Source organism: Chrysemys picta, chromosome 3 (genome assembly GCF_011386835.1).
Source record: "Chrysemys picta bellii isolate R12L10 chromosome 3, ASM1138683v2, whole genome shotgun sequence".
NCBI classification, from domain to species: domain Eukaryota; kingdom Metazoa; phylum Chordata; order Testudines; family Emydidae; genus Chrysemys; species Chrysemys picta.
In genome coordinates, this window is record NC_088793.1 from 422,604 (window position 1) to 436,430 (window position 13,827).

Genomic DNA, 13,827 nt, shown 5'->3' on the forward strand with positions numbered 1-13,827 from the left:
GAGTGTCTCCCCCTTGGCCACCTCCCTCTGCTCCCCTGGGGGTCCGACGAGACACGCACCTGGGGCCTGGAGTGGGAGCTTCTGCCCACGTACACCCCGTTTTCCTACAGACCTCACCGCTGAGGACTCTTGAGACCCCTTGGAGGAGTCAACCCGCATCCTGCTCCCCCCATTTGGGTTTACCCCAATCCCCCTTTCTGGGGTGTCTCCACAGTCCCTCTCCCAGCACCCAGGCTTAGGCCAATCCCCTTTGGGTCTCTCCACCCCCAGACCGACTGTCCCCAAAGTGATCTGCCCACCGGCCTGCTCGGCACAGCCTCTTCGGCTTCCTGTCCACGACCCACGGTCTAGGCTCGTAGGGACACATCTGGAATTGTTCCGACCCAGCCAGGTTACACAAATCGTCCAGCGCAGTGACCCCTTCCCCCACCCCACTTGTGGGGAGATCCTCCCAGTGGGGGGGACCGGGGACTTCCATGTAGGTCACCCCCAGGGTCTTCTGCACACCCCAAAACCTGTTCCCATGAGTCTCAGGTGCCCATTCAGACTTGAGCAGTGGAGCCTGGTTGAACGGTTCCTAGTCCCCAGTATCAACTCCACCCATCTGGCTGGGCGCCCCTATGGCTCTGGGACCGAGCAAGGGGGTGAGACGCGGAGCCGGCCTGCGGGGTCAGCCTGGTTCGATCGCAGGCCTTCTCAAAGGCAGTGAGGTAGGACACGATATCCCTCCTCCAACTGGGCAACAATTTGGGATCTAGGCTCCCCTAGAACCGGCATCCTGGGGCCTTTCCCCATTTTACCCTCGGTGGGTCCTCTCGCCCTCAGCTTCTCCAGCCCCCATTCACACTTTCGCTGCCTCTCGTGCTTCTTCCTCGTGTTTTCACTGCATCTCATGGGCTGCCAGCCTCTGTTCCTCCAGCCAAAGCTCCTTCGCTCTCAGCTCCAGCTCCCACCAACTCCATCAATGGGGAACCAGGTCGTGAGGACGTCCTGCTGGACGGGGAGCCTCTGGGAACCCCACTTGGGCCTGAAACCTGCTTCTTGGACCAACTGTCCTTCTCCATCCAGCTGCCCCTTGTTGAGCTTCCCCACACGTAACGTCTCTCCCTGCACAGGCTTGCAACATCCCTCTCAGGGAAACGGTTTTCTTGCTGTTTCCTTTAACAACCCTTGTTTTCCTGCCACACGTCACTTCCTGCAAAGTACTTCTTGTGCATTCAGCATCCCACCGCTGCCACCACCTGTCAGGGATCGCCAGGGCCAGGCTATGCCCCAGCCTGGGAACAGTCTCTGGGAGGAGTCCTTCAGTGACCCAGACCTCCTGGGGTCTCACTCTTCCCCTCGGGTGAGCCACGTGGCCTCATCTCCTCCTGAGACTGGGCCCCTGGGGCTGCAGCCCCCCTGCCCCACCCCGGGAGCTCTGGGCACAGAGGCCAGCTGAGCCAGACCTCAGGGATCAGTGCCCCTCGCCCAGCGTTTGCAGTGACACTGTCACAGCACGGGCAGACAGGCGCTTTATTAGTCACCTGGAACACGGCAGACAACGCCCTTAGTGTAGCCAGAGAGCTGGAGGTAAAAGCGAGTCCAGTCTGGGCTGTCACGGACCCCATGTTCAGGCTGTGTCTCCGACTGCATTCCTCAGTCAGCTCCCGGGTGAGAGCCCCCTGGGGCCCCCTCCCACCTCTCTGCCCAGTCCCTTGCTGAGCCTTGAGCCAGGACTCGCTGGGGCTGGCGCTGGGTCTCCGGGCCCCTCGATCAGCCAGCGCCAGGCTGATTGTTCATTCCACCCAGCAGGGAGGTGACACCCACCTCGGGCTCGTAGCCTGCCCTGCGAGCCAACCCCACCCATTCCCCAACCTGGGGAGCAATGCAACGTGCCGGGGAAACTGAGGCACACCTAGGCATCGCAAAAAGAGCACAGAAAATTCCCCCCTGTCACGGGTGGGTTTCTAGTCGCCTGCCCCAGCCTGGGGCAGCTTTGGGGCAGCTCTGAGACGCAAAGGGACGGACACAAGCCAGGCTACTGCGGCATGGGCGTATCCGAGTCATTGTCTGGCACACCCAGCTGAGCCCCGTGTCGCGCAAAGGCAGCGCTTGTCCCAGCCTCTGGTCACCTCTCAGGCACCCCTAGCAATTGCCCCTTGCCCCCTCCAGAGCCGTCCCCCAGCATCACCCCAACAGCCCAACCCATCCCGGCATTGCCCTGACAACCCGCCTCCTCCAGCATCACCCGACATCCCGCCAGCAATCACCCCAACATCCCCCAGCAATCACCCTGATATCCTGCCCCCCAGCAATCACCCCAACATCCCTCCAGCAATCACCCTGATATCCTGCCCCCCCAATCACCCCGACATCCCACCAGCAATTACCCAACATTCCCCCAGCAATCACCCCAACATCCCTCCAGCAATCACCCCAACATCCTGCCCCCCAGCAATCACCCAACATCCCTCCAGCAAGCACCCGACATCCTGCCCCCCAGCAATCACCCCAACATCCTGCCCCCCAATCACCCTGACATCCCACCAGCAATTATCCAACATCCCCCCAGCAATCACCCCAAAATCCTGCCTCCCAGCAATCACCCCAACATCCCCCAGCAATCACCCTGATATCCTGCCCCCCCAATCACCCCGACATCCCACCAGCAATCACCCCAAAATCCTGCCCCCCCAGCAATCACCCAACATCCCCCCAGCAATCACCCCGATATCCTGCCCCCCAGCAATCACCCCAACAGCCCTCCAGCAATCACCCCAACATCCTGCCCCCCAGCAATCATCCCAACATCCTGCCCCCCCAATCACCCCGACATCCCACCAGCAATCACCCCAACATCCTGCCCCCCAGCAATCACCCTGATATCCTGCCCCCAGCAATCACCCCGACATCCCACCAGCAATCACCCAACATCCCTCCAGCAATCACCCCGACATCCTGCCCCCCAGCAATCACCCCAACATCCTGCCCCCCCAATCACCCTGATATCCTGCCCCCCCCCAGCAGTAACCCAGTAACCCTAACCCTGACCATCCCACCCCAGAACCTCTGCCCCATCCACCTGCCCCCTGCCCTCTGACTGCCCCCCGGGATCCCCTGCCCCTTATCCAACCCCCCGGCCCCGTGGCTGCGGGGGAGGGGGAACAGCAGGGCCGGGCTGGGGCAAGCCTCCCGGGCCAGGAGCTCAGGGCCTGGGCAGGAGGGTCCTGCGGGCTGGATGTGGCCCACCTCTGGATTAGCCCAACGCAGGTTCCTGGGCTCAGGGCAGGGGTCGCAGACGAGGGACTCTGGTGGGTGGGACCCAAGGGCCCGTCTGGCCTGAATGCCGAGGACCCCGCCACCGCCGGGCTGGGCAATGGGAGGACGTGGGAGGCCTGGCCCTGGAATGAGCCTGCTAGTGCTGGGGCGGGGCGGGGGGGGGGACGACTCATCCTAGCTCTGCTGAGGGGGGCTGGGGGCAGCCCCTAGGTCCTGGCCGCCCAGCGAGTCCCTGAGCCCAGCACACGCCTCCCCAAGCCCACAGCGCCCCGCCAGCCCGTTCCAGCCGCGCAGCGATTCCCCCGCTCTGGGTGCATCTCCTGCCCCCACCCCACGGGCTCCATGGGGCCGTCCCAGGACAGCCTGGCCCCTCCGCAGCCTGCTCCAGCGCCACTCTGACTTCCCCTCAACCCCCGGGGCTGCGAGTAGCATCTGCAGAGAGCCCTGGGGAGCCCCGGTGCCAGGGCTGGAGCCCTGCCAGGCTGGGGGAGCCGCCTGCCAGAGCCCCCCGGAGCTGGGCTGCCCCGGTGCCAGGCTCACCCGCCCTGTTTGGCCCCAGGGGCACCGCGGGGTGTCGAGTTCAGCGCGGTGAAGGACGTGCTGCTGGCCGTGAAGGACGTGAAGGACGCCCACAACCTGCACCTCTGGGCCCTGACCCTCAGCCACCACGTGGTGTCTGTGCACGTGGCAGTCGGTGAGTCCTCCGCTGCCCCCCCACCCGACCCCTCCCTCCAGCGCAGCTGGGCTCCAGCTATGGGGCACCCCTCCCCCTACCAGAATGGGGTCCCTGCCCCCCATCCCACCAGGGACGGGGTCCTTGCATGTTCCACCCTGGCATGTGCTCCCTGCGGGCCCAGCCCCATACATGGTCCCTGCAGGCCCTGCCCCCGCTATATGATTCCTGCAGGCCCCGCCCCCTGGTACCTGGTCCCTGCAGGCCCTGCCCCCACTATGTGATTCCTGCAGGCCCCGCCCCCTGGTACCTGGTCTCTGCAAGCCCCGCCCCCGATAGGTGGTCCCTGCAGGCCCTGCCCCCGCTATATGATTCCTGCAGGCCCTGCCCCCTGGTACCTGGTCTCTGCAAGCCCTGCCCCCACTATGTGATTCCTGCAGGCCCCGCCCCGCTATATGATTCCTGCAGGCCCCGCCCCCTGGTACCTGGTCCCTGCAAGCCCTGCCCCCGATAGGTGGTCCCTGCAGGCCCTGCCCCCGCTATATGATTCCTGCAGGCCCTGCCCCCTGGTACCTGGTCTCTGCAAGCCCTGCCCCCGCTATGTGATTCCTGCAGGCCCCGCCCCGCTATATGATTCCTGCAGGCCCCGCCCCCTGGTACCTGGTCCCTGCAAGCCCCGCCCCCTGATAGGTGGTCCCTGCAGGCCCCGGCCCCTGATAGGTGGTCCCTGCAGGCCCCGCCCCCAGCCCATGGCTCCTGTGGGCCTCGCCCCCAGGAGATGCTCACAGGGGGCTGGGCTGCCCCCTTTGCCTGCAGGTGCCGGCGCGGACAGGGAGGATGTGCTGCAGGAAGCCACCGCCCAGCTGCAGAGCACCTTTGGCTTCGTCTCGTGCACGGTGCAGGTGGAGCGGTACCTGGAGGACATGGCCGCCTGCCACCAGTGCCAGGACCCCCGGGACTGAGCGCCGGGCCCGCAGCCGCGCCGCAGCGCCTGGCCCCAGAGATGGAGACGCCCCAGCCCCCGGCCCCTGCTCTGCCCGGCAGGCCCCCACGTGCAGCCAGCTGGCTGTGGGGCTGCCCCACCAGGCCCCAGCCTTGGCTCTCTTTCTACTGCCAATGGGGCACAAGAGCCCCACCCATACTGACCCAGGCTGCCCCCCACGGGTGGGGAAGAGCCAGGGGACAGCTGGAGCTGGGGCAGAGGGGCCCTGCTGGGACTGTTCTCCCCATTGGCGTCTGCTGAGCTCTTGGGAAATGGGGGAGCCACTGCTCCGGGGCCCATTCGGGCAGCCTGCCCCTGTGCAGTGGGGTGCGCTGCAGAGCGCCCCCTGCAGGGTGAGAGTCCCACACTCCCTGCACCCCAGGTCCGGGACGGCTCTGCCCTGGTGCTGCGGCCCTGCGCCCGCCCACGGTCACTGCCACATGCCCCTTGTTCTCCGTCCTGCTCCTTACATGACAACGGCCCCACTGGGTCAGACCAAGGGTCGCGCTAGCCAGGTCTCCTGCCAGAGCCAGGTGCCCCAGAGGGACTCATCAAATCCAGGTGCCGACTTCCCCTCTTTCCTGTGGGTGCGCAACCCCTTGGCCCTGGCCCCACCCCTTCCATGAGGCCCTTCCCCAAGCCCCGCCCCCACCCCAACTCCGTCTCCTCCCTGCCCCTATTCCAACCCCTTCCCCAAAGCCCTGCCCTGGCCCCACCTCCTCCCCTGAGTGCACCACGTTCCTGCTCCCTCCCTCCCCCGGAGCGTGCAAACAGCTGCAGGAAGCGCTGGGAGGTAGGCGGAGGAGCGGGGATGCGGCGCGCTCAGGGGGGAGGAGGAAGAGGAGGAGGTGGGGCGGTGGGGAGTGGAGCTTGGCTGCCGGAGGGTGCAGAGCACCCACTAATTTCTCCCTGTGGGTGCTCCAGCCCTGGAGCACCCACAGAGTCGGCACCTATGTCATCAAGTGATCCATCCCCTGTCGCCCATTCCCAGCTCCTGGCAAACAGAGGCTAGGGACACATCCCTGCCCATCCTGGCTAATAGCCACTGATGGACGTGTCCTCCAGGAACTTATCTAGTTCTTTTTTGAACCGTGTTATAGTCTTGGCCTTCACAACATCCTTTGGCAAGGAGTTCCACAGGTTGATTGTGCGTTGGGTGAAGAAATCCTTCCTTTTGTTTGTTTTGAACCTGCTGCCTATTCATTTAATTGGCTGGCCCCTAGTTCTTGTGGTATGTGAAGGAGTAAATAACACTTCCTTCTTTACTGTCTCCACACCAGCCATGATTTTATAGACCTCTATCATATCCCCCCTTAGTCGTCTCTTTGCCAAGCTGAAAAGGCCCAGTTTGTTTAATCTCTCCTCATACGGAAGCTGTTCCATACCCCATATCGTTTGTGTTGCCCTTTTCTGAACCTTTTCCAACTCCAGGATCTCTTGCCCGAGCCTTGTCCGACCGGTCCAGGGGCATCAGGGCAGCATCAGGCCACTAGTTACTGCAGCTGACTCTGCCACAGGCCCCACAGCTGTGTGGGGAGTTAGCGAGCCGGACGGCCCATCCCGCCCCCAGCAGCCAGCCCCGCCTTGGTGGGGGGAGGCTCCAGCCCTCTAAGCAGCAGGGGCCATGCTGGGGAAGGGGCCGGGGGGGCCTGGCTCACACTCCCGTGCGGCGGGCCTGCAGTGTCTGTCGTGCTCCCAGCCACACCCAGCTGACTGCAGGGTGGGGGGCTGCCAGGACCCCCACAGAGGGGTATTTGCCCCCACCCAGGATCCTTGGAACCCCTCCCTGGCAGCCCCCTGCCAGCAGCATGGTGGCAGCACTTATGGGGTGGGGCCACGGCATCAGGCTAGGGCAGAGCCCCCCCCCGCCCAGCTGCCTCTCACAGCCAGGGCAAATGCAGCTCCTGGCCTTGCCCCCCCTCACAGCCAGGCCTGGCCCCCTCCCCTTGCCAGATCCATGGCCCCTGTGTCTGCTCACCCTCCGCCAAGCCCCCACTGAGTCATGGGGCCTGGATTTCCAGAGCCCCTCCCTGAAGCCCCCTGTGCTGCCAGAACAGGGCCGGGGGCAGGAGCAGCCGGCCCCACTTGAGCTCTGTGGGGAGCAGGACAGAGCCACACAGAAGTTACCTTACGGGGCTGCAGAGAATGGGGCGAGGCCCCAGTGCCAGTGGGGAGGGGAAGTGGACAAGGAAGCTGGATTCCTGCTGGCAGCAGCTGCTCAGTGCCCATCCCGCCTACGGGCAGGCAAACCCCAGACCCACCCATCCCGCCTGCTGCAGGATGAGCCACGGCCACTTGCCAGGCGTGAGGGCTTGTGCGCGCCCTGCTCGTGCCCCTTGGGCACAGGACGTCTCGTTAAGTCCAAAGCAGACGGCGAAGAGTCACCAATCTGGGTGCCTGGGCAACAGAACTGCAAGCACTCAAAAAAAGTGAATAATGTTGGGAACCACCAGGAAAGGGATCGATAATAAGACAAAATATCATAGTGCCACTGTATAAATCCATGGGACGCCCACAGCTTGAATACTGGGTGCAGTTCTGGCTGCCCAGCGCAAGAGGGACAGGCTGTGTTACAACCGAGAAAAGTACAGATATGGGCAACGCAATGATTCGGGGATGGAACAGCTGCTATCTGAGGAGAGATTACTACGACTGGGGCAGTTCAGTTTGGCAAAGAGGAGAGTGAGGGGGGGATATGATAGAGGTCTATAAAATCATGACTGGTGTGGAGACAGTAAATTAGGGTTACCATATTTCAGCAAGCAAAAAGGAGGACGGGAGGAGCCCCGCCCTAGCCCCGCCCCTGCCCCACCCACTTCCCACCCCCCTCAGAATCCCCAACCCTCCCCCCCGCTCCTTGTCCCCTGACTGTCCCCTCCTGAGACCCTCCCCCCAATCCTAACTGGCCACCTAGGACCCTACCCCCTACCTGTGCCCTGACTGCCCCAACCCTTATCCACACCCCCACCCCCAGACAGACCCCTGGGACTCCCACGCCACATCCAACCACTCCCCACCCCCTGACAGCCCCCACCCGAAGTCACGGCCCATCTAAACCCCTCTGCTCCCTGTCCCATTGACTGCTCTGATCCCTCTCCCCACTCCTGCCCCCTGACAGCCCCCCCCCCAGAACTCCCAACCCCCCCCGCTCCTTGTCCCCTAACTGCCCCTTCCTAACCCCCCCCCCCAAATGCCCCCCAGGACCCTACCCCCTACCTGTATCCTGACTGCCCAAAACCTTATCCACACACCCCCCAGAAAGCCCCCCCCAAACTCCTGACCCCCCCGTCTCTTGACTGCCCCCTCCAGAACCTCCCTGCCCCTTCTCCGACCCCCTGGCTCCCTTGTCGTTGGCCTTCGGTTCGCCTAAGGTCTCTCTGGGAGCTTGCTCAGGAACTGTCTGAGCCGTTCTCCGGTATGCTGGGCAGCAGGGGAGGAGCTCCAGACTGCCGGAGGCGAATGCAGGGAGGGAGGGAGTGATCTCTGCTGCAGGGGGAGGAAGGACTCTCTCTCGCTGTCGGAGCCCCATGTAAGTGGCACCATCTTGCTGCCCTGTTAGCCGCGCGCGCTCTGCATGGGGGGGGGGAGGGAAGTCCGGACATTAACAAATTCCCCCCGGACGCTATTTTTAGTTCAAAAAGCCGGACATGTCCGGGGGAATCCGGACGTATGGTAACCCTACTGGTGCCCGGGGCGCAGCTCCAGCCCCAGGGGGACGCAAATCCGGACAGTGCTGGCTCCCCGCAACGCGCTGGCGTCCACAACCCCCCCGGGGGCGCCCCCCAGCCCGGCGATGGCTGCCGAGCGGCGCCCAGAGACACCCCCCACCCGAAGGACAGGGGCCCGCGCCTCCCCTCCCCCGACGGCTTGCTGCCTCACAGGGGCAGGTTGGTCGCGTCGCAGGGGCCGCTGGGAGTTGTCGTTCTCGGCCGCTCCCCTCTCCCGGCTCTCCCTGGAGCGTGAGGCCCGGCCGGACTACAGCCCGCAGCATGCCCTGGGCAGGAGCCGAGTGTCGCACCGAGATGATGTCACAGCGGGCGACCCACACACACAAATTTGGAGATCCCAGCCTCCCTATTTCCCCGGACATGTCCGGCTTTTTGGCAATTCCCCCCGGACAGGGGTTTGGGGACCAAAAAGCCGGACATGTCCGGGGAAATCCAGACATATGGTAACCCTACAGTAAATAAGGAAGTGTTATTTACTCTTCATAACCCAACAACTGGGGGTCACCCAATGACATTAATGGGTAGCAGGTTTAAAACAAACACAAGGAAGTTCTTCTTCACACAACACAGAGTCAACCTGTGGAACTCCTTGCCAGGGGATGTTGTGAATTGGTTACATTAGATACGTTCCTGGAGGACAGATCCAGCAGTCAAGATGGGCAGGGATGCCACACTATGCTCTGAGTGTCCCTAGCCTCTGTTTGCCAGAAGCCGGGAATGGGCGACAGGGGATGGATCACTTGATTCCCTGTTCTGTTCATTCCCTCTGGGGCACCTGGCACTGGCCACTGTCACAAGACAGGATACTGGGCTAGACGGACCCTCGATCTGACCCAGTCTGGTCATTTCTATGTTCTAACATGAGCTCTCCGTGTGATGCTGTGGCCAAAAGAGCGAATGTGACCCTGGGATGCACAAACAGGAATTCGAGTAGAAGTTGGTTATTTTCTCTTTGTATTTGGCATCGGTGCGACCGCTGCTGGGATCCCTTCTCCAGTTCTGGTGCCCACAGTTCAGGAAGGAGATTGATAGACTGGAAAGGGGGCAGAGAAGAGCCAGGAGAACCATTAAAGGATTAGAAAACCTGCCCGAGAATGATAGACTCCAGGAGCTCCATCGATTTAGCTTAGCAGAGAAGGCTGTAAGTACCGACATGGGGAACAGATATCTAGCACCGGGCTCGGCCGTCTAGCCAAGGAAGGTCAAACAAAGGCCCCGGACTGGAAGCGGAAGCCAGACAGGGACTGGAGACGAGCTGTACATGTTTAACGGTGAGGGGAATTACCCATGGGAACAACGCCCCAGGGTCGTGGTGGATTTTTTCACTCCTGACGGGATGTTTTTCTATCAGCTCTGCCCTGGGGCAGGTCTCTGGCCTGTGAGATTCAGGGACTCAGAGCAGATGACGACAGACCCTTCTGGCCTGGGGATCCTGCCCTGCTCTAGGAGGGGCCAACAGGCCCAAGCCAGGAAACCCCCCTCGGCTGTCGTGATGGCAGCAGCTCTGGCTCTGGAGTGTCCCTTCCCACCTGCACGCCCCCGCTCTGCGTACCCCCCCTTGCCCTAGGTACTGCCCCCTCCTGTGCTGCCCCAGCCCAGGCCACGGCTTTGTCAGTGTCGCCCCGCGTGGGCTGTATGTCGCTGTCCGTCTCCCCGTGCCGTATGTACGTCAGTGTCTGTCTGTGGGTCTGTCTGTGTTTGTCTGGGGCGAGAAACCTGTGTCCAGACTCGAAGGCAGTGGCGACACCTCCAAGGACTCCAATAAACTGTCACCCTCAGACAAGCCCCCCATGATCTTTGCTGCTGTTTGTGGGCTGTACACGCCGCACAGGATGGGGTTAGGGGGCTCGTGTGCCTTCGCCCAGGGGGTGGGGCACAAACTGCCCCGTCCCAGCCAGCGAGCTGGCCCCAGCTCTGACAGAGCACCGGGGCCCCAAGCCTGCCCTTCGCTGGGGGACAAGGCTACTGGCCGCTCAGACAGAGCACCGGGGCCTGCCTCGAGCCCGCGCTGGGGGCCCCAAGCCTGCCCTTCGCTGGGGGACAAGGCTACTGGCCGCTCAGACAAGGCAGCAAATGGAGCAGGTCTGCTCCCTACCAACCCTATTCAGCGCCCGATCCCACTCCCTACCAACCCCAGCCAGCGCCCCCCCCCCCCCCCCCCGCTCCCTACCAACCCCAGCCAGCGCCCCCGCCCCCGTTCCATACCAGCCCTGCCTGGTGCCCTGCCTGCCCAGTGCCCCCTCCCCGCTCCCTACCAGCCCCATCCAGTGCCCCCCCCAAATCCATACCTGCCCAGTGCCCCCCCTTCCTACTAGCCCCATCCAGCGCCCCCCCCCCCCGCTCCCTACCAACCCCATCCAGCATCCCCACCGCTCCATACCAGCCCTGCCTGGCGCCTTGCCAGCCCAGTGCCCCCCCCGCTCCCTACCAGCGCCCCACCCAGGCCCCCGTCCATCCTGCTCCAAGGAGAAGAAAACCACTAGGACCCTTTAAAAAACAAACACTTTATTGAACAGTTAAGATCACAGCGGCTCAATGTGAGCGAGTTCTCGGCTCCTGGTCTGGGTGCGAGGCGCTGCCCGTACAGCCTGGGCCCGGCCCCACAGCTGCTCTGCAGCCTCTCCCCGGTGCCCACAGGCACCCGCGCCCGGGCCTGCAGGAGGGGCCTGAGCCAGACGCTGGGAGCCAGGCACACGACCAGACAGCAACAGGCACAAAACCACAACGCTACACACACACGGGCTCAACCCCGGGAGGGGCCCCTGCACAGGGGGTCACCCCACCCCCATCCCACTGGCAGGTGAGAAGTCCCTTCACAGAGTGTCAACCCCCCCACACACACACTTCCAGGGCTGGGTGAGGGGTCCCTGCACAGAGGGTCAGTTCCCACCCCCACCCCCACCCCTAGGCTCACAGGCTGGGTGAGGGGGACAGCCGAAGGGGCTAGCCACAGCTCGCCCAGCCAGCCAGCCTCTCCGCACCCCGAGGGGGATAGATGGGGGGTGCCGATGGGCCAGGAGCTGGCAGGCCGCATGATGCACTGAGCGGCTGGAGGCAGGACCCTGGCTGGGCTGCTGGGGTCTCCTCCCAGGCCTGGTGACCCCCGGGAGGCGCTGCAGCAGGCTCGCCTGGAGGCAGCTCCCTGTGCAGGGCCCCGGCTGGGTGGGCAGCGGGCGGGCAGCTACTGTTCCTGCAGGAGGCCGTGCTCGGCAGGGCTGGCGCTGGGGCTCTCCGGCCTGTCCCCGTACATGGCGCTGAACTGGGCCCGGCACTCCTGGAGCAGCTTGTGGCCCACGGGGGAGGTGAGCCCCACCAGGCAGTGCGCCCGCACGATGCCCGACTGGCCGCCCGACACCAGCCAGCCGTGAGAGTCCAGGTTGGGGCTGAAGCGAACCTGCCGGGAGAGGAGAGTCAGGCAGGGCTGGCGAGGGGGCGGAGGGGTCACCAGCTATCGCAGCAGCAGGTCTGAGCAGGACAGGGGGTCACAGTTCATCCTGCCGACTGTGAGGGGCTGCTCACAGGAGTTCCCTGCCGCCCCCTGCCCTATGAGATAGACAGGCCTGCTGCATGGCTGCCCCCCGCGGGCTGCCCCCTGCCGCATGTCCTGGGGCCCCCTGTGCTGTCCTTGGCCCTGCCCCAGCCGTTGGGGGGAAAGGGGGGCTCAACAGCTCAGAGGCCAGTGGCTTCAGGTCTCCCGCCCCCTTCCCAGCCCTGCCCCACATACTCTGCATCTCCACCTCGCACTGTGGACCGGCTCTGAGAGGAGGGAGGGCAGGCAGCGGGTGGCAAGGGCTAGCCCAGCGCCCCGCAAGGGGCTCCAGCTGCAGCCTGGGGGGATTCTAGGTGGGCTGAGCCAGGTCCTGCCCCCAAGCCCCCTGGGGTCCAGCCCTGCCCCCCAGCACTCGCCCCACTGCGAGGCTCTAGGAGACAGTGCAGGGAGAGCACATGGAGATCCTGTTGGGACTGGCACGGGGGGATGAAGGGGGACCGGTGGGGGGCCGGGCCCCTCCAGCATGGGGGGGGGAGCAGCGACCCGGCTTACCAGGAGAGTTCTTCCCGGCACAGGGCTGCAGCCAGCGCTCACCTTGTGGATGGACTCCAGCTGCATACGGTCCAGGCTCAGCTCGGCCTTCACCTCCTGCTCATGCATCCTGCGCATGGGCTCCCGGCTGAAGAAGTTTCGGAAGCTGCGCTGGGGGGCAGGGTACAGAGTGAGCAGGACACGGGGGCAGGCCCGTGGGCAAGGAGGCGGGTGAGGGGGCAGGCCCGGGGGCGAGGGGGCGGGTGAGAGCAAGGGAGCAGGTGAGGGGGCGAGCTTGCGGGCAAGCGGCAGGGCGTAGGCCATGCGGCCTTGTGGGTAGCGCTCTGCACTGGCTCTCAGCAGAGCTGGATTCCGCTTGCAACTCTGCCGGGGCCTGCTGACCCCAGCTTCCCCGTCTGCACAGAGCCCCCCCAACACACACACACACACAGGAGGGGGAGGGGAGCAGAGACCCCCCCCACACACACACACACAGGAGGGGAGCAGAGACCCCACACACACACACACACACACAGGAGGGGAAGGGGAGCAGAGAGGCCCCCCCACACACACACAGTAGGGGGAGGGGAGCAGAGAGGCCCCCACACACACACACAGTAGGGGGAGGGGAGCAGAGAGGCCCCCCCACACACACACAGTAGGGGGAGGGGAGCAGAGAGCCCCCCCACACACACACAGGAGGGGAAGGGGAGCAGAGAGCCCCCCCCACACACACACACAGGAGGGGAAGGGGAGCAGAGAGCCCCCCCCACACACACACACAGGAGGGGAAGGGGAGCAGAGAGGCCCCCCAACACACACACACACAGGAGGGGAAGGGGAGCAGAGAGCACGCGCACACACACACACACACACACAGGAGGGGAGCAGAGAGCCCCCCCACACACACTCAAACAGGAGGGGGAGGGGAGCAGAGAGGCCCCCCACACACACACAGGAGGGGGAGGGGAGCAGAGAGGCCCCCCCCACACACACACACACGGGAGGGGGAGGGGAGCAGAGAGGCCCCCCCCCCCACACACACACACAGGAGGGGAGCAGAGAGCCCCCCCCACACATTCACACAGGAGGGGAAGGGGAGCAGAGAGACCCCCCACAAACACACACAGAGGAGGGGGAGGGGAGCAGAGAGCCCCCCCCC

General features: G+C 64.3%; 2 protein-coding genes across 4 annotated transcripts in view; one reads left to right on the forward strand and one right to left on the reverse strand.

The window, feature by feature from the left end:
- The window catches only part of SLC30A3 (solute carrier family 30 member 3), a 45,394-nt gene extending 36,218 nt beyond the window's left edge, over nt 1–9,176 (forward strand). The window contains exons 7-8 of the mRNA XM_065590015.1: nt 3,821–3,955; nt 4,751–9,176. Coding sequence (XP_065446087.1) covers nt 3,821–3,955; nt 4,751–4,896 — 281 coding nt within the window. The 3' untranslated portion in view covers nt 4,897–9,176. The remainder of the gene's footprint in view (nt 1–3,820; nt 3,956–4,750) is intronic.
- Nucleotides 9,177–11,132: 1,956 nt separating this feature from the next.
- GTF3C2 (general transcription factor IIIC subunit 2) overlaps nt 11,133–13,827 on the reverse strand; it is a 31,633-nt gene continuing 28,938 nt past the window's right edge. For 2 of the 3 annotated variants that reach the window (XM_065587300.1, XM_065587299.1), the window contains exons 17-18: nt 12,729–12,836; nt 11,133–12,038 (exon numbers count right to left, since the gene is read on the reverse strand). In XM_065587300.1, coding sequence (XP_065443372.1) covers nt 11,826–12,038; nt 12,729–12,836 — 321 coding nt within the window. In that variant the 3' untranslated portion in view covers nt 11,133–11,825. The remainder of the gene's footprint in view (nt 12,039–12,728; nt 12,837–13,827) is intronic. The other variant, XR_010599294.1, reaches the window with a different exon arrangement.